The following is a 20,715-nucleotide window of genomic DNA, read 5'->3' as shown; positions in this document are numbered from 1 at the left end:
GGCGTTAAAGTAAACTAATGTAATTGTCATGTACGTGCAAAAAAAACCACAAAGTGACATCAAGTATATTATATCTTTAATCGGTTTGATGAGCAAGAACTCGAAAGGAATCAATATATACCTTGCATTTCCTGTATATATGATATTGTCGGGCAATCGTACAAATAAGTTATTCTGTAATCCCCGTTAAGGAATGTCAAGAAGAATTGAGCCGAACCAGTTTCCCTGCATACTTGCATGTAATGGTATAATGAGGCAGTATGACATTTTCTCCGTGGATTGTTTTGAAGGTACAACCATTAATTATACATAATTGGTTGTAATTAATAGCATAATTACATTGTTGAATGTCAAACAGGCAGTTGGAGATCCGTGTATCATGGATAAACGAAATGTTGAAGTTGTAAGCATCTCCGATAATAACCTACATATCTATATTCAACTTGTTTGACAAACGGCTGGTAGAACAGCACCAGCACACATTCAGGGTGCAACTAGTCAGGCGCTGTTACATCAGCCATTTGTCACACACACACACACACACGCACACGCACACGCACACACACACACACACACACACACCACACCACCACCCCCGGTGTGAAGCGTGAACATAGCTCCATATTGCATGATAGTTTCTTAAACAACTTTTTCCGTGATCGACCCAAAAACGTAAGATTTCAGATCCTGTTGGATACAGAGGTTTCAGGACCACGTGTCTTATTTATGTTTCGTGCATGTATCCCAATTTCGAGTTATTTAATCATTTGTCGTTCAACAATCTGAAATTATGTAATACCACCGCAGTCGAGGGCGTGTATTACGTTCTCAGATCGTTCGATGCGAGTTTCCAACAGCAATTTTACATCCTCCCCTTAAGTGTAAAACAAAACCCATGTCTTCACTTCGAAACGTACATAAATATACCCGGAATCAATACAGCATTGTAGTGTGCCGACAACCAACAGTCAAGTCGTGAACGCTACTGGGTCGTTTAAACAATAGTGACGTCACAGACGTGTTGTTAGCCGTTCCTAGGTCTAGTTTCTCTGCTTATGGCCCGAGATTACGAAGCGGCAACATTATCAGGGCCGAAGAAGAACGGAATGTTCATATACCACGTGCGGTAATCAAACTGAAATATCTAGGTGTTTTCTGAATTTGTACCTGTAATCATTCTCAACGGGTATTATACGTTCCTTCCGTTACTGGAATTCATGGGTGCAGGAGTGAGTGAGTGAGTTTGATTTCACGCCGCTTTTAGCAGTATTCCAGCAATATCACGGCGGGGGACACCAGAAATGGGCTTCACACATTTTTACCCATGTGGGGAATCGAACCCGGGCCTTCGGCGTGACGAGCGAACGCTTTACCCACTAGGCTACCCCACCGCCCCCATGGGTGCAGGATATTATGTTTACTAACAAATGAGTAGACCATTGATCAAATTCCATTACAAGGGATCAATATTTCTCAATTTCATCATTAAGGATCTTTTCAGTTTAAGTCCTCATTTAGTTCTTGATTTTTAAAAAAAGAAATTGACCTAATTCACAAATTTTGATTATGGACTGTAGGTAAACTTAATTGTATAATTGGTCCAATGAAGAAATATGATTGTTAGTGGCTGTTCCCTCAAAGGGGATTGAAGTAGCGTAAAACAATTGTCCTCCGGAGAGGGTACATAAGACCACAGCATTCAATATAGATTTATCATTGCCAGAGTTTTAATCGTAGAATTTGTCTTATTTTAATTTATGGCTAGATTGTCTGAACTTGCTGTATAAATCCAGACAGGGTGCATGCATGAAGCAAATGTACCGTAAGTCCCCATGGTCCCTAGTATGGTGATCTACCTTCAGCTGTTGGCAATCTATAGCCTGTTTTTTTTATATTGTAATGTAATATGTAGTTAAAATATTTTTAATTTACATACTAGTTTTATATTCATAACTGTAATAACGTAGCTTTTTAATTTACATGTACCTATGGCGAATTTAAACTTGTTTTAGCCACGATATGGCTGAAATATTGGCGATGCGATTGTAAATCTTAATTCACTCACTCACAATTGATCAAAATACATCTACTTGCGGGGTAGTTTCAGGTGACTAATCATTTGTATATCTTTCCATGACATGACATGACATGACACTAGTTTGACTCACAATCCATGAACCATATCATTTCTCTTTCTTGCAGCCTTACTGCAGTGGTAAAGTAGTAAATGAAACAAGTCTAGACTTCCCATAGTTTCCCCATTTAACTGGATCTCCTATTTTTAATTTGAACGAAGCTACTTCTTTCTATGAAAATTATATACTTTTAAAGATTAAGCGTACGTCTATGATATAACTAGTTTGTCACATAAGCTTACAACAGGGAAACAAGCTTACAATAATTATGTACATGATATGGCGCTCTTGTACATTAATGTCTGCAGTAGGGCTCATGTGTGTGATGCGACTGTTCGATCAACCAACACGGAGTGAGTGAGTATGGTTTTACGCCGCTTTTAGCAATATTCCACCAAAATCACGGCGGGGACACCAGAATTGGGCTTCACACATTTTACCCATGTGGGGAATCGAACAAGAGGACGCTTTTAGCACGAGGCTACCCCACCGCCCTCAACCAACCCGGATGTGTAAGGTATGGTTTATGCCCGGACTGTCGACAACAAGAAATAATCCGTCCAAATTACTTGTCGACAGTCCGGGAAAAGGGAGGTGATGTTCTACATGAGTGACTTCACTCCCAGTGTTCTCGAAATTAACAAACCAATTAAAACAGAGTGTGATATATATAGTAGACAATATATTTATTCAGTCAATATAACAACATGCATGTATCATGCATGTATCATATGTCACACAATATAACATATTTGTATATATATTTCATAAAGCTCACACAATATATTTGTGTATGTGTTTTATATAAATAAGTGATTTCTGCAGGTGTATAAGTAATAAGGTAATTACATATGATCAAATGCAGTTGGTAAATGTACTACAAACAAGGTTGTCTCTCTCCAGATATATTTAACAATAAGATCAGGACGAGAACATAGACTATGGATACTCGCTTTAGAGCGACCTCAGAACTTCACTGACATTGCGAGAATTATAAGGCTTGGTGCAACTCCAATAGAATCAAAGGAATGTCTATGCGGAACAGTTGCTCACGACATTATGAAACATGTTTTTATGTCATGCCAGTATAACTTAGTAGAAAGGAATTCTCTATTTGAAAGAATCTGTGATACTCTTGACATAGACATTTTTGTTAAAATGTGGATGGAAGACGATGATGTATTCCTGTCATTCCTCCTCGGAGGTATACCTGACCACTGTAAGGATGTACTGGATTATAATGTTTGGTCAGAACTGATGGTAATGATTAGTCTCTCTGTTCGCAGTTGGGAGAGCATACTCCGGCAATGCTCATAAATACCTTCAGTTCTTTCACAATTGAATATTACTGTATAATATAAGTACTAATAATTAGAAAGTTTTCTGTACTGTTGTTTACCATACAAATGTAATCTTCATTTTATGGAGGAAATAAAGAATATCTATCTATCTATCCATGGTCTGTATAATTCAAGTCAGTAAGTCTGTCGGCAAGAAGGTCGGCCTTCAAGGATCGAATCCTAGCGTCGATGATTCGGTAGCGACGTCTACGGACGGGATCTCTCTGCTGTCCTTGGATCTGCTGAATTTTTACTTCAGTAGATGACTGTTCTTTTTGTAGCATTCGCACAACCTCAAATACATTTGGATGTGTCTTCATGGCATACTTGTTGATTTTGTTGTGCCAACCTTCCAAATTATTGTTAGTTCTGTGTCCATCATTTTCAAAATGATTCCAAGTTGGCAGTGTCCATGGGCCTTCTACCCAGGTGGTAGTAACGTAATCCATCAGCTGTGTCGCCTTTTCACCTAGTGGGGCGTCTGCAGATATGACGGACAGGTTGCATCTGTACATCTCCAGTATGTTTTCTGAGCTCTGCGTCTGTTGACTCTGTACTTGAATCCATTGTGGTAAAGATTCTGACCTCTATGAATGTTGTCAATCAATGTAACCCGCACCATAGCATTTGCCATTTTGACAGTGGTAACAAAATATTCATGATCTATTATATATACCCAAATGCTAAATGTTTACGACAGCATTTTGATAATCCTTCTACGCCAATATCACAAAATAATTTGTAAGCTCTGTGTTTCTTTCCGGATGTTGTTGCATGTTAAACTCCAAAATGGTAATCACTGCTAGTGCGGTAAAACATGCATGGTCATTGGTTGAACAAAAGACTGCACTGGGGAAAATAGAAAAAGCAGTAGCTGATATATCAGATGCACAGTAGCTGACATATCAGATATACACTACCTGACATATCAGAATTACAGATGATTTCGAAACATTCACATTGTACACGGTAACCTGCCATTATAGGCTATAACAGTACACTGTCATCATCACAGTGACGTGTGGAAGCGTATACTTTGTGTCGGCAGACAGTGTCTATGGATTCAGTACTGGCTCATGTGAAAAGGACGTGTTAAACAAAGCAAGTGCATGTTTTCAGAGATCAGGTGAGATTGATGACGAAGGACAGGTTCTATAGCACTGTGTTTTATTAGATGACGTAAGTGATGCTATTATGATTAAATGGCCCGATGTTATCATTCTATAAGAAAAACATAGTTTAGACTATTTTAAGACAAAAACACATGGTTCATATTTGTCAAAACCTGTTTTAATGATTAATCGGAGCAAGCATCTTTTACATACGTAATAGTTTGAATGTGGATCTTAACCTTGTCTTTCCCAGTCTCACATAAATTATTTTTGACTGGTTCTGTAAATGTGTCATGCATCTACGCATTATTACTTATGATCATATGTAAATAACTGCCTGTGTCTCTGTCAAATTACACGAATCGATTTTCACACAGCCAAGTCTTAAACTGGACGTCCTTTACTATTTAGACATGTTTGGGGCAAGTGAGTGAGTGAGTGAGGTTTTATTACGTTTTCATCAATATTCCAGCAATATCAGAAATGGGCTCTACGTCATGCACTCATACTGGGAATCAAACCCGGGTGTTCGCCGTGATGAGCGAACGCTTTAACCACTAGGCTACCTGTTGACATTGTCGTCACGATAATCTTAATATCAGCATCACTCAGACGTCGTGTTATCAATTGAAGTGAGTGTCAGTGTATGTGAAATCAGTACCCACACCCCTACTATCGACTCGGTCTATGACAGCAACTACACACACCGCCTACTATGATATGTGTACGCGACATCATTATGTTGATCAGCAAGGGACATGCGCAACCACGAGCTGGTAAAACAACCTCGTCTTTGGTTTTCTGTTCACATCCGGGATCGATCAAAGGAATGGGGATGTCACTTACAGGCGGGGTATCGGGTATGTACTGCACTACAAGTCTTTATTCCAATCGTTAAATTTACAATGCGTTCTGTTGGTAGTGGTAATGGTTGCAGTGGTCGATCAATACCACGTGTGGTTGAGGTATTGTTCCCTGTAAGCACTGGCGTGTAGAGAATCGCTTTGATATGACATTACGCAACACTAACTGCTGTTTGTCCTTACCGCAGACATGTTATGATTGATATATTGTTCTTAATTCCGAGGTCAGCAGACATTTGACCTTCGCCTCAAGTGAGCGGACAGAAACCGGAGGGGGGAAAAAAATCTCAGAAGGGAGACAACTCTTACAAGCTTATTGCCATGGAAGCTGGTTCACAGGTCTTTTCAAGGTTTGTTGCAGTTGTAGTTATCAAGGGTTAGAAACAGGTTATAAGTGTCATAGAAAACGGTAGCTGAATACTGAATAACATACATGTCGAAAGTGCTATGAATTAATATTCCAAAGCAAACATCGACATCAAATCAAATTGGACACTCTAAGAATGGAAACACACGGATGAAATATGTGAAGTTTTTTTCGCATTTCTTCTATTGGACGAGCATGTCAAATAATTCTCGGGAGAAGTTTAATAATGATTTATTCACATAAAAAGGACTGGACACAGGTAATCTTCCTCTTAACCTTGCTCCACGGTTATACTGAATGCTAAGTCCATGGATGTACAGTAATCCTATTCTTAAAGAGGCAAGTCTAGATAAACTGACAGTACAAGGAGACCAGTCTGTTAGAAGGACAATGTGTCAATTTAAACCGTCAAATATTATCTAAGAGACAAGTCTATCTTCCTCTCTGTCCTATCTTATATTTTCCCCTCATAGCCTAAAGAATAATGTGGATGAAACATACAGCCATATAGCACCATTATGTAATCCTGTCAATAGTAACACAAGTGTTTGTGGGACCACGCTTTAAGCTGAAAGACATTTACCGATTTATGAATTCCTGACGAATTATTTCCCTCTAAGGTTCCAATACGTGATGCTTTTTATGATTTCCTCATCTAAGTTAAACTTGTTTTGCGATGTAATAGCGTAGCATATACGCTGTTTTGTTTTAAGTGTGGAAACTGTATAAGATATACATAATGAGTTTATAATAAAACGTATACACCAATGTTTGGTTATGGCGAAACTGAAATGGGAAATTCTTTTTCTGTTGTGATGTGATATGTGTATCATTGTTGCCTATTGCGATCACTTCAGGGACGTTTTCATATCGTTTTCATAGAAATTGTAATTGTTTGGTCAAAACCAGTGTTCACGTATACATTTCTTTTAGCCCGGTAGTGTACAGTGTGTAGATAGCTAGCCTTAGCGGTAACACTATTGTTAGTGTATGTTAAAGTGTAGTACGTACAATATTCTTGACACTGTAGCCATTGTACATGTCAACCTACGGTACAATGTAATAAGGTAAAAGGAAGCTGTTAATGTCGATCTCCACCTAGAACATGTAATGTAGATTCGCAGTTAACACTTCCCCCATTAGATGAAGACCTACTCGGAATTTGTAACGTAGATTCGTAAACTCTACCGTTGTTAGGGATTCCGTGGAGGGGGACTGGTAAAAGCTCATCTTCGAAATCAAGTGTATTAGAACTCTTTTCGATTATGATGATTTAAAAAAATGTATAACGTTTTCGTTTTGGACCTGTAAAGATCCGGGTTAGAATTGATCTTCAGTAACCCATGCTTGTCGTAAGAGGCGACTAACGGGATCGGGTGGTCAGGCTCGCTGACTTGGTTGACACATGTCATCGGTTCCCAATTGCGTAGGTCGATGCTCATGCTGTTGATCACTGGATTGTCTGGTCCTGACTCGATTATTTACAGACAGCCACCATATAGCTGGAATATTGCTGAGTGCGGCGTTAAACAACAAACCATCCAATCGTTTTCATTTTGGCATTCGAGGTAGGAGGACAATGTGAGGATCAATCAAATTATGACATTACTCGTGACACATTCGAAATCTTTCACACACAAACACACACACGTGCACGCACATCACACACAATAACATAATCAAGGCTGCTTAGACATCCAATCGAATTGACCGCCTCCGTGGTGTAGTGGTTAGAGCGTCCGCCCGGAGAGCGGAAGGTCGCGGGTTCGATCCCCGACCGTGTCATACCACAAGACGTTAAAATATGGTACTTGTTGGACTGGTTGGCTCGGAGTCAGTATTATGTGTCTGAGTGGGGTATTCATGCTTCACTGCGGCACGGCATCTCAGTGGGCTAGCACTATAAAACCAGCTTAAGTCTGGGTTAGTACAAGCAGCTGCACATACACATACACATACACACGCATGCACGTCGTCATATGAGCGAAATATTCTCAAACACGACGTTAAACCCAATTTCATCTCACCTCCAATCGAATTATCATGTTCTCTGGTGACTGAAAGAAGCAACGACACCACCATGTAAGATAATAATATCACGTTTTAGTTTTCTGCTGTATTCGATGTTTACCCTTTAATTTCTCTGAAAGCGATCAATAACAATTCCAGAGTTGCTTTAAATGAACAATTATCTTCCCCAGGGCAAGAATGGCGACTTCTCTGATGGACATCCGGCTCATTCCATTTTATCTAAGCGTGGGGGGCGTATTTCATCCTATACCGCCCCTACCTACAGTACCCACCAGAGACGATGGACGCGGCAATTGTCAAAGCCATCCCAATATGGTCGTTAGCGTTTTTCGTGCATACAACCAAAGACTCAGAACAGACGGTATATGCCAGAGAATTCTTTGTAGGTTTATTCTTCTCCAGTCTTGGAGACATGTGCCTAATATGGCGCGAAACGCTGTTCATTCCCGGCATGCTTTTCTTCGCCGTGGCGCATGTGTGTTACATGCTAGGTCTAGCTACTGGGTTCAACTTCAAGAGAACAAGATGTGGCGTGTTTTTCACGTTGCTAAGTATGTGTCTGTACCTGTTCATCTCAAGCGGCATCAGCTCCATCGTCATGAAAGTGTTAGTGCTGGTTTACCAGGGTTTAATTTTTGGAGTTGGATGGCTCGCTGTGGAACACTTTTTTGTATGATCGGACAAACTCGGCTTGTTTCGGAGCATGCGGTGCTGCGCTGTTTATGTTCTCCGACTGTTTGATAGGGTTGGACAAATGGAAGTTTCACGTTCCTTTGGCTGAAGTGTTAATAATGGCCACCTATTACGCTGGTCAAATGTGCCTTGCTTTGTCCACTGTGAGAAATTGACGTTGCGAGTTCTGACGAGCTGCGACATCGTTGCTGTACTGTCCATCTTTCACTATACGACATCTACTGGTCGCTGACACAGTCGAGACTCGATTGACGACCTCTGGCTTCACATAGGAATTCCGTAATATTGACATCATGTTACAAAAATCAGTCAACAGTTTCATTGTGATGAGTAAAATACGCAGGGATCAGCGATCTTTTGAAAAATGGATAAAATCAGATTCCTGTTCAGTAAAGGATTTACACCAAAAGACACCCATAAAATGTGTGGATAGATCTTGAGAACATCACGCTTGATACCAACTTAGCGACGTCGGGGAGCAGAGTATAAGCTTGGCATGAAAAGTGGCCAAAGAAGGGGTCTGGATGGCCTGTGATTTCAGCGATAAGAGTGAGTGAGTGTCATATTATGAATTCAGAAGGACATTCCGGGCAGAGGGTACATTCCATTATCATGGAAACTGTCTGAAGAAAGTTACAAAGTTTCAAACATCTGATCAAAACACACCACGCACATTATTTCGTTATCTCGTCATAATCTAGCTCTGTTTGAAGCTGATCCAGAAAGGTTTTTGCAACGATTTGTAATTTGGGATGAAACTTGGATTATCTACTTCCAGTATGAGTCCTAGCAGAAATGAAAACAGTGTAAGCATTTGACATCACCAACACTTCTGATGGCTAATGCTCTCTTCAACTGGAAATGTTATGTTATCCATGATCGGAGGTGCCAAGGGTGTCATCTTGGTGGAATATGTGCGAAACAGCTGGAAAAAAACATGGAGCAAATTACAGATCGACGTTCACATTTTATGCCCTCTAGTTTTCAGTCTTGAAGGACACCAAATATTTCGCCTAGAAACGATTTGATTGTGGAATGTTGTGAAGGCGTCACAGCGACCAGAGGACACGTCAGATAGTTACAGCGGGACAGTACATAGCCACGGCTTGCCGCTGAAGCTAAGGCAGTGCACACACATGCTTGAAGTCTTTCAACCTTGCCTTTATTGTCATTATGCACAAATGTGTGCTTATTTGTGGGTGTCTGTGTACAAGAGGAGGCCATGATCAACAACAGCCTGCTCTTACGTATATCTGTCTTAATGTAAGGAGCGACAATATGATATTCCGGGGATCGTGTGGGGTGTAGGAGTTGGGGTTTGGTGAGTGAACCTTTGTTGTAAATATATTTACCCGATAATTCTGAAAAATTCTAATTGTGGGCACGATATACTAAGGTAAATATCGTTATTGCACATGCTCTAAACGATTATATACATGTGTGTTGTTGGTGTGGGTAAAACGTATATTGTTAAGCTCCCCATCCTTAGTCCTTTAAATATGTCTGGAAGCGCTGACGTAACCAAATAAATGTCACTTACAAGTGAAATGAAAACAAAAACAACAATTCTAACAAGTCTCCAACAGTGTTCCCATGGCAACATCAAAACCGCCTCCACGAAAAGTTATTTTGTCAAAGAAAGCGATAGGGCTCGAATAACCATGAATTATCGATTAGTATGTATTCCTTTCGTTCTACAAGACAAAGAGATGTTGCTTTGCGTAACGAGGCTGTGAGTGTATCCTGTTATTAGTGATCCAGCAAATGTTCATTTCCCCCAATCCATGTTGTGCCAGGTGTATGACTGCTAGAGACGCCGAACAAAAATCATTGTCAATATTCCTCACCCGTGATTACATATGGCTGTGATGTGAAACAGAGACACACTAAGGGAGGCTCTACTCTGTGCATGATGTTCATACGATCAGAATCGTTACCAGTGAGTGAGTATGGTCTTTTGCCGTTTCAGCAATTTTCAAGCAACATCACGGCGGGGGGACACCAGAAATGGGCTTCACGCATTGTACCCATGTGGGAATCGAACCCGGGTCTTCGGCGTGACGAGCGAACGCTTTAAACACTAGGCTACCCCACCGATCCCTAACCGTTAGATACTGTGGTAGATGCCCGAAAGGCTCTGGCACGTTACACATAAATGATATGCTCTGTGTTGGTGATAAGATGGCTCACCCTGAGAGAGTGGGTTCAAATCCCGGATGGGACTCAACTCAGGAAAGTACTACAATCTATACTTTAATGAGAAAGTGTAATCCTAAATAAAACACGTTAAGTTGCATATTGACGGTAGCAAATAGGTATTAAAACAGATAAGGCTATGGTTTGGGGAGAGAGCAGTACAGCCCTTCTCCAACTTGTATACACCAGGGCTATCTATACTGGCGTAAGCTGATTGGTTATTTTGTTTAAACCAGGATTTCGATATTTATAGTTAACACAAGATCTCTGCTATGTGAAGATAAGTATTCATCTTTTTTTAGCAAGGGTTATTTGATAACCACAAACAGTCATGATGTCGTTGTATACTCTTAAAAAAAGTAGGTAAATGCATTTTAATTTGTCAAAATTATGATCTACAGTGACCTTTTTGTCAATCTTTGAAACGTTTGTTAACGCTTATACTTCATATCCAAATTGAACGTTCGGGTTCCCCTACTTTATGTTAAGAGTATGTCAGCAGTATATCTGATACCATTTATTATAAGCATTCCAAATCTATGTTAAACGTAGAAAGGTATCTTACACTCCCCATTCCAGTGCATGTGGGAATAATTATTTCAGATCCAGTAGGTTTAAACTTGCAGTTGATCTCGGGAGATACTCAAATCCCCCTGCACGGCATGTCCATGTAAATATTGTATAGAAAACAGAAGATCTATTATTGAATATACATTCCATGTATTGATTATCGGTGAGCGTTAGACAGGTCGAAGAAGTAAGTATCTCAAACAGTAAAGAAGTCTCCAAATATAACATCTTTGACTGAAATGACTTCATCTGAAAACTTTGATGTTGTATATAACACGTGTCTTTTATTAATATAAAGTCAAATGAACATCAGTGTGTCACGTGATTAGGTTGTCAATCAAGCAGTTACTGAATTTCATTTGGGTTATTCCTCGATCAGTTTCTAAAACTAACGGCAAACAGGTGCGTTATAACACTGTCTTCATACGTCAGTTCCTTATACTGACAGTTTGGGCTGACCACGTCAAGAAGAACACACCACGCTAACTGCAGTCTGCATTTAGCGTGATTGTAATGAACGTCAACAAATACCACTACAATCCTTAAATGGCAAATGTGTCTGTGGTATCTGGGCGTTCCCGGACAGAACCAGGCCTTGGCAGGGAATGACAGTTAGATAGAGCACCTGCACAAACCGGCTTGTGTATTAACTGCACAAATCAGCCACACATATCCACGGGTGATGCAGGAACGTTTAGTGTAGACCAGGAAGTATTGACAAACCTTCATGTGTAACGAGAGATCATGTTACTGTACACGGAATAAAGATTTAATGTTGTTGAAAATATTTTGTAATATTTCCACATACAACCAGTGACGGTTGGGTATATGGTTAACGTGTTCGCTAGTCACGACGAAGGTCCGGTTCGTACCCCTCATGGATACCATGTGTACACAACATTACTATTGTCCCCACTGTGATATTGCTGGGATAATGCTAAAAACAACGTAAGATCTTACTCATTCACACACAATAATCACTTAAGTGTCCCTAAAGGTTATAAAATACCAGTTGATACAAACCCTTTTGGACCATGACCTTTGAAATTGAATAAAGTATGGCGGTTGATGAAGGTACCCCTGACGTATCGTGCGGTGCTGAATATATAACTTATATATGTTATTTTCTGTGATAGACTTCAAACGTTTAAGCACCAAGTGGGACCACCAGATCCATACACGTCCTCATTGGAGAGGAAGTAAAGGTCAGTGCAGGCCAGACAGCTTGGCTCTATACCCTCAGGAAGCTGAAGGCGAAGTTAGATGCCCAATGATTCGTTGACGGGTTTGATAACGTAAGGCTGGATCCAGCACTGGGCCAACTTTGGCACAATGATCCACGTTAATGTTAGGTCAACGGTTTGCGAAGACGTTGGGCCAAAGTAGGCCATGCAGGTGGATTAATCAATGGTCCATAATGGATCTTTCAATGTGTTCCTTATCCGGAAATATGCCGGATATATCTTTAAGAGAACATGGTGTTTTCTTATATCCCGGATATAACTATTAAAGAACACATGTGATGTTTTTCGGGCGTTGGGGTAAGCCTAGTGATTAAGGCGTTCGCTCATCACGCCGAAGACCCGGGATCAATTTCCCACAATGTGTGAAGCTCATTTCTGGGATCCCCGCTGTGATATTACAGGAATATTGCTGAAAGCGGCGTAAAACTAAACTCACTCACTCGGAAAGAAAGACCCGATCCCGTATTATCAAGTTGTAGTGTTTCCTCATAAATGTTTCACTTTCTTAAAGCATATACTGGGTCGCCTACGTTGATCGTTCCTTCCACGTCAACCGCACAGTTGACGCCGAAAAGGGGAGATGCTGCATACCCCGGGAAACATCGTAAACTGAAATATTGGCGGTGATGTTTGTAATTCATGGAAACTGTTGATCGTTCCTGTCCTAGATATATATGCTTGTCGCAAACAATTAAGATGATAATTAGTCTTGGGTGCTTGCAAAATCCGACTTAAAGCACCTTACTCAGTCATCGTCGGACTTTGCCCATAATATCAACCACTGGTTGACTCCATGATTAATAGACAGACGTTCTGGGTTCAGATCAAGGCGGTATAAAACATGTATCCATTCTTACCGCTTTAGAGTTGCCAGTGGTTCGCCGTCTTTAGATTTCTCCCAAATCTCCATTGATTGTTGTCATTATACACCTAGGGAACAAAGATTAAAATTTAAAACAAAACGTTCAGGATATAAACAAAATTAGAAAAGAACTGAACGGGCAGTTATTATTTGCAATATGGCTGTCGCTGTCACTTCCTCTCGGATCGGATCGGACCGGATCGGCACAGACAGGAATATTTATGACTATCATTAACATTCAGATTATTATCATCATTATCAGATCAGCTGAGACAACAGTGGATCCATATGGACCTACCTTTGCACGGGTCCAGCATCCTCATAAGCGTTGCCCCAATCTTGATTTCTTGCCAATTGTCCTGAACAGAGAGGTGCACCAGTGTTTACATTGCGTAAAACTAAAATCACTAACTCAAAATTAGAACTGAGTGGAGCGTGGTATTTTACGTGTGCGTCCAACAATTTTATCATGGCGACACAGTGTCATGATGTTGTAATGGTATGGAGTGAGTGACTTTAGTTTTGCCCGTCTTTAGCAATATCGAGACGGGGAATCGAACCCGGGTCATCGAAGTGACAGTCGAACGCTTTAACCACTAGGCTACCCGATCTCCTTGATCCTTGACGGATTCGATCATTTTCTGGTGCCTATGTTCATACCTCATCGAACGCTGCTGCGTTGGTGCTGACGACGATGTTGGGTCTGAAATTCCGCATAGTGACTTTCTTGTTGAGGTTGCTGTTGAGGAAGTTCAGAGATTCCTCCGACAGAAGCATATATGCTGCAATGTCGCTGAAGGCTAACTGTAATAAAAATTAGTTGTTACGCAAATATTCCGGGAATAATACCAAGGTCTAGACACAGAGAACTCGCTTCATCAAACAAAATTTCTGTGATGTTTTGAGAGCATTAACCATTGGGCCACCCCCCATCGCGGTGTATGATCGCAGGTAAATACCGTGTATACATTGTGTGCGTGAGTGAGTTGGATTTAACCCCGTTCTGAAGAGCATTTCACACATGTGTCCGCTGAAAGCGGGAAGAAAGTATCAAAAGCCTTAGACGTGTTTCAACTTGCTTGTAAAGGCGCAGGTTGGGTGTTGACATGACACGACACGAACCTGGGATTCGAACTCTAAACAGGAATCGAGGATACCTCGGTCAGCCCTAATATTACCTGGTCGCCGAGAAGAGCAGGGTTTCCATATCCCCATGGTTTTAGCTCCTCGCTGGACTCCCTCTTGTGCAGTCCCGGTGCCGAGAACAGTACCCGAAGTCCTTCCTGTCCCAAGAAAGAGCTCATCCAGTCTGCAGCCTCCTGCCCACAGTCCAGCCCCTCCGTCCCCCACACCCACACACTACAAGCACAAAGGACGAGTGTCAGGTATATGTGAGCATCGATCTACGTAACTGGGATACGTGTAAACCAAGTCAGCGAGTCTGACTACCCGATCCCATTAGTCGCCTTTTACGACAAACATGGGTTGATGAAGACCAGTTCTAACGCGGGCTTCACGGGTGTAAAGTTAGGATCCCCAATGTGAACACGAACCATCAGCTGAAGTCAACAATCTTACTCCATCCTAACCGAGTACATTCAGCTGTTACAAATATTCATTTCTCCATACCGACATTTCTTCACCAGGGACGGGACAACCGTGGGGTTGATGGGTAGTTTCAGTGTTGGCATCCCTGGTCCGTCAACAAACACTTGGTCTCCATGGTAACTGACTTTCAGCAACGACATCTTCGGGGCGTGTCTTTGAGACAGAAACTTGCCATTCGGCCTGGTTACCATCCAGTGCCTGCAAGCAGATGATACTGAATTATATCTATCGTATATTGTCATATACACAATGAAAGAATGAAATGAGGCACGAGTGAGGCTCTTATCGGTCTACAAAGCTAGTAATTACAGAAAATGTTTAGGAATCGTCGTGTATATCCCTTTATTACTCACACGTTGAAGATATCACTGTTTGATAAATTTCGCTCGTTAGATACCAAACGATTCACTCGTTTCATAACTATGGTATTACACGGGACATCGTTTAGTATTCTCTATTTATTACTTACCCGTTAAAGATATCACTGTGTAATAACTCTACAATGTTATTACACATTGTGTAATAACATCGCGTGATGTTGGATGTATGACGTCATAATGGTTCACAGTTATGACGTCACAATGCTTTTACCTCTGTCACAATGGTATTAGAACTTGCTTTCCTCGCGGAAGCTGAGAGTCATCACACTGTAGGCAGGCAGTTTCTATAAATCTATGTTGGTGAGTAATATAAAACAGAATACTAAACTCACTTTAGCTCGTTTGGTATTACACGGAAGGTCGTTTAGTATCCTCTATATACCGAAGGTTTTTTGCTGGCGCACACTTTCATCAGGTTTGAAAAGTGAACGTTGTGCGAGAATTGTGGTCCTTTATCTACCTATGGCTATAAAATCACACAGAAATGTAGAATATTATATTTCCTATCCGATGGTATACATTCCAGTGCAAATACGTAGGCGGTTTAAAACATACTCACTGCTAAATGTTGTCAGAAATTGTGTTATACGTTAAAAAACAGTAAATATCTCCGCATTTTATTACGCATCAATAAAAGCACTCTGCGAGGACTTCTTCAATTTGGCATCTTTACGAAAGTGTGAGCGAACAAAATACTTTCTGATATCTGAACGAAATACGTATATATGAAATGTGTTTGTGTTCTTATGTATAACGTTAAGCACTTAATCTTAAGTTAAGCTCGCAATAAATGTCGAAAATGGATTTCCCTCTATGACGTCAAACGACGACGTCATACACGTATAAAGATAAGGCGTCATAACTCCGCTATGCTTAACACTAGGTCATTGTAACTCAGATCTCTTGGAGAGATTTTGATGTGGATACGGACACTATATCTTCGTGATGTTATGTTTACCGTGAACCAAACTATACCAATACAAAGATCCCCACTCTAACAGCATACGTTTGGTAGTATCACAATTTATAAGAAAAGATGACATCTTATTACACGATTACATTGCACCATGTTAACAAAGTACTAGCCATATCTTCAAATGCAATGAAATTACTGAAAAAAATACAACATTTTAGTTCACGTGATCGTTTGTTTTATGTATTTTGCGACGTCGGAAAAAGACGACATAAGTATGTTGATTGGTATATTTCTGACATAATTTCCATTTATTGTATAAACAGTCTCGGTTTTTGTGTCAGAATTCGACAGAACATAATTTGACTAATTGTACCATTTAAATAATGTCCTGAATAGAAAAACAATTAGACGGTTTGACTGTGTACCTTAATGTGAACAACACGCACACCTGTTTGACAGCAATGTATCATAAATGAAAAAGACTATTTCACAACACCCGAATATTTCTTTAAGGATAAGGATGATTTTCGTGGAAATATAGTTACAGTTTGAAATTCTGTGACAAGCGCGCACCTGGCCACTCAATATATATCATTGTTCTGTCAATAAAACGACACAAACAAAATTTAATGAACAAGACAATTCCTTCCAATATGTGTGCATATACATTTCATAAAATATATAGGTCAAATTAAATCGCTGTTCATTAACTTCTTCAAATGAAACTGCAATATTGGTACCAATATTGAATATTGCACATCATAGGAACTTTTAAGAGGACGTCATCAGTACACCAAGCTCTTTGAAATATCCTGAACAAAACGAGATATTGGTCATGAATATTTACGTGATACGTTTTGGGGAAAACTGCGTAAACAAATGCACCTATAGAAAGGCGTGTCATATACATCATTATTACCACAAACAGTTAATCGTATTGCTAGTGAGTACAGGTAACCGTGAGATTCTGATTGGGGAATAAACCATAGTTTCTATTTATAAAATGCTCTTATCTTTAAAGTTACGAGACCTCCTACGAGTTACGTACCTCCTAAAACGGGCACATAAATCGCTTGGCGCCGTTTCTAAATCAGAACCTCCGTGGCGTTGTCTTACGTAGTCCCGTTTTGCCTAATACGTTCACCAAAGGACATTATTTCAACAAAGACATGTTTGTGTTTTAGTCAACAGAAGGGAGGTACTGCTATAGAAGAAGCAATGTTTTACCCACAAGAAGTTTTGTCATCTAGCATAGGTTACGTTTTACACGAGAGAAGATATAAGATGTGTTATCAAGCATAGGTTACGTTTTACCCACAAGAAGTTGTGTTATCTAGCATAGGTTACGTTTTACACGAAAGAAGATATAAGATGTGTTATCTAGCATAGGTTACGTTCTACCGAAAACAAGTTTTGTTATCTAGGATAGGTTACGTTTCACTCAAGAGAAGTCGTGTTATCTCGCATATGTTACGTTTTACCCAAGTGAAGATATAAGATGTGTTATCAAGTATAGGTTACGTTTTACCGAAAATAGGTTTTGTTATCTCGCATATGTTACGTTTTACCCAAGAGAAGATATAAGATGTGTTATCAAGCATAGGTTACGTTTTACCCAAGTGAAGATATAAGATGTGTTATCTAGCACAGGTTACGTTTTACTCAAGAGAAGTTGTGTTTTCTAGCATAGGTCACGTTTTACCAACGGAAGATTGTGCTGTCATGTACGTCATGTACGACCAAAGAAAGGTCGTGTTATCTGTCATAGGTCACGTTTCTTTTTAAGTCACTTCGTGCGCGTGTTACAATGACCATTCCTGCTTATATATGTCACGTACGATTCACAGGAATCCTCCGAAAAAACGTGTAATGTGGTGGTGCGGATAGATATAACTGTGAATGATTTAAAGTTGAACCTCGTAACTCTCAACTCGTGAGGTCCAATCCACATCATATCGCCCTATTACTGTCGTGATTTGGAAGGAAAGCACCATACTATCCACCTCTTGTTGAACTGGTCAAAGATCGATTACAACAAGAGTGAGTGACTGGGTTTAGTTTTACGCCGCTTTTAGCAATATTGCAGCAACATCACGGCGGGGGACACCAGAAAAGGGCTTTACACATTGTACCCATGTGGGTATCGAACCCGAGTCTTCGGCGTGACGAGCTAACGCTTTAACCACCAGGCTACCCCACCGCCCCTTACTGCAACAAGATGATGTTAAGGGAGACAATCATATCAAACGTAGTGATGGAATATTCGGTCTCCAAGTTTTGAAAGGATATCTATAAATCTGATCTATAGATACGGCTGAAAATACAACATATCATAAAAACCTGCCTTTCTTAACATGATCTTGATATGATTCAGTAATAATCCTTGTAAAAGTGAACGTGGAACAGAACATTTTAAAGAACGTTCCTTTGCTCAAATTTGAACAACTGTTATAGGCTACTGGTAGCTGAGGGGCAAGTGCGTGCGTGCGTGTATATATATACTACCCATCAATGGTTTAGACTCACTTAAAACATTCCCTATATGTTATGTATGTATATACGGTTACAACGAAGCTGAATTTCTCCACTAACTTGGGGGAAACAACTGCAAACCTTATGCAGATTAATTGCACGAGGATCATACATCAAATTGCTGAAAAGTATCGTGCAAATATCGTACATGTGAACAGCTGCGTTTTGGTGTAAAGTTTTGATAAGAATTCGCCATTTGTAACCGAGTTTCATCATTTATTGAACTCATGACAATACTCTTTTCAACGTAATGAATTTGTTTTACAATACATCAGTTCATGTATAAACAGCACCTTTACTCAGTATGGAATATTTTGCAAAATTTAGGTTAGAACAGTTGCCTGAAATAAGTGGCTACATGTACACTAGTGATTCTAAACTTTTGAAGGGGAGTATATTATATAAATTACCATGACTTACTAATAAACAGCTATCATACTCTCCAAATGGGTATGTTACGGCAGAATCATGCAATTCATTCTCAAAGTGAAAAGGCCTTCACCTGTCAGTGACCCCTTGAACTCTCAACCCGAGACGGCTGCTCAGCGCCCTCTGTACCGAGATTCCTCCGCACGACTTGACCGGAAACACATTCAATGCCGAAACACGTCCCACCAATTCAAATCGCTGTAGTTTCTGCCATCTTGTGTAAGCACCAAATGCATATTTAGCTGCGGAGGCGACGGCCAGAGTTCCGAAAATATACGCCGACCCGTTGATCTCATCTCCCGAAACCATCTTCCCGTTACAGTGTCGTTATAAATGCTTCTCAACAACTCCACGTGTGAGACGGATCGATAGGTACAGTCTGTGAACTCACTATACATCATTGTTTTGTCTAGAAAACGGCACAAACAATTTCAATGAACAAGTATTCCTTTCAATATATGTCCATATACATTTCATAAAATGCATAGGTTAAATTAACTTGCTGTTCATTAACCTGTCCATATGAAACTGCAATATTGGTCGGTCCCAATATTGAATATTGCACATCACAGGAACTAAGGTACGTGTTGTCACAAGTACATGATGCCTATGTTTCATCTTCTAACACTTGTCTAAAGCTTTAAATATATGGTGTACTACACTAAATGTGTAAATTTCTATAAATATTATTCAAACAAACCAAAAACCAAAGAATGAAAAGTAAAGTCCGTTGACTCAGTTTTCATCATTGTTTTGTCTATAAAACGACACAGGTTAAGTGAGGGGTGATGTCATCATCATGGCCATGCTTCGCGAACGAAGATCTGTGAAGGGGGTGGTCCACGTCGACCACAGGCACGCCCGTGTTTGACAAGGCCAATGCGGGACAGGCAGGTCCGGCCATAGTCTGTCTCACAGTCCCTGAACCACATTATTTGCCTAGCCCTCCCTGCAATGTTAAAGCCCTAAATAAAGCAAGTCTAGATTTCCCCAGGTTCTTTTGTATCTCTCAACTCACCGGGGCTCCTTTTCAATTTAAATGGGTTTATTTGTTACTACCAAAGTTATATATATTCAGGGATTAAGCGTAGTCTAGTCCGGCCACAGCTGCCGCAGGTGAAGATCTGGCCTGGGATTGGTGCTGAGCTTTCGCGGTTCTTCCTTCTCTGCCTCTTGTTCTTTAAACTGGCCCTAGCTGAGTCTTCAAAGGACGAGGCAGCTGGTGGGTGGTGTGACGCCAGACCTCGCGGTTTGCAGCAAGGGTCGATGGGAATCAGGGAATCCTTGTACCTCTTCTTTGGTGCCGATCTGTCGCTGTGACCAGTGGAGATTTCGACATACGGTGCGATCTTAGGCTGACGATGGTCCTCCGTTCTGAAGACGAGCCCTGCCCTGCGTAGGTGAGACTTCAGCAGCTTTGCCTGAATGCTGGTAATC

The 20,715-nt window shown here is 40.5% G+C and overlaps 2 protein-coding genes across 2 annotated transcripts; one reads left to right on the top strand and one right to left on the bottom strand.

Moving 5' to 3' along the window:
- The first annotated feature begins 5,110 nt into the window (after positions 1-5,110).
- On the top strand, positions 5,111-12,087 carry LOC124285965 (lysoplasmalogenase-like protein TMEM86A). The gene is given in 4 exon segments (XM_046722265.1): positions 5,111-5,447; positions 5,680-5,800; positions 8,019-8,490; positions 8,492-12,087. Coding segments are annotated over 2 exon segments (567 nt in total). The 5' UTR covers positions 5,111-5,447; positions 5,680-5,800; positions 8,019-8,128; the 3' UTR covers positions 8,697-12,087.
- Positions 12,088-13,147: 1,060 nt separating this feature from the next.
- LOC124285964 (mitochondrial amidoxime reducing component 2-like) lies at positions 13,148-19,649 on the bottom strand. Its single transcript, XM_046722264.1, has 7 exons — positions 19,352-19,649; positions 15,043-15,219; positions 14,592-14,772; positions 14,074-14,217; positions 13,712-13,772; positions 13,409-13,481; positions 13,148-13,160 (listed from the first exon to the last, which is right to left on the bottom strand). The coding sequence occupies exons 1-6, from the start codon at positions 19,585-19,587 to the stop codon at positions 13,474-13,476; spliced, it is 807 nt and encodes a 268-aa protein (XP_046578220.1). The 5' UTR covers positions 19,588-19,649; the 3' UTR covers positions 13,148-13,160; positions 13,409-13,473.
- Between the last annotated feature and the right edge of the window lie 1,066 nt (positions 19,650-20,715).

The sequence above is a fragment of the Haliotis rubra genome, unplaced genomic scaffold (assembly GCF_003918875.1).
Source record: "Haliotis rubra isolate DU_JTF1 unplaced genomic scaffold, ASM391887v1 Scf371, whole genome shotgun sequence".
In the NCBI taxonomy this organism is placed as follows: Eukaryota; Metazoa; Mollusca; class Gastropoda; order Lepetellida; family Haliotidae; genus Haliotis; species Haliotis rubra.
This window is presented reverse-complemented; position numbering and strand designations above follow the sequence as displayed.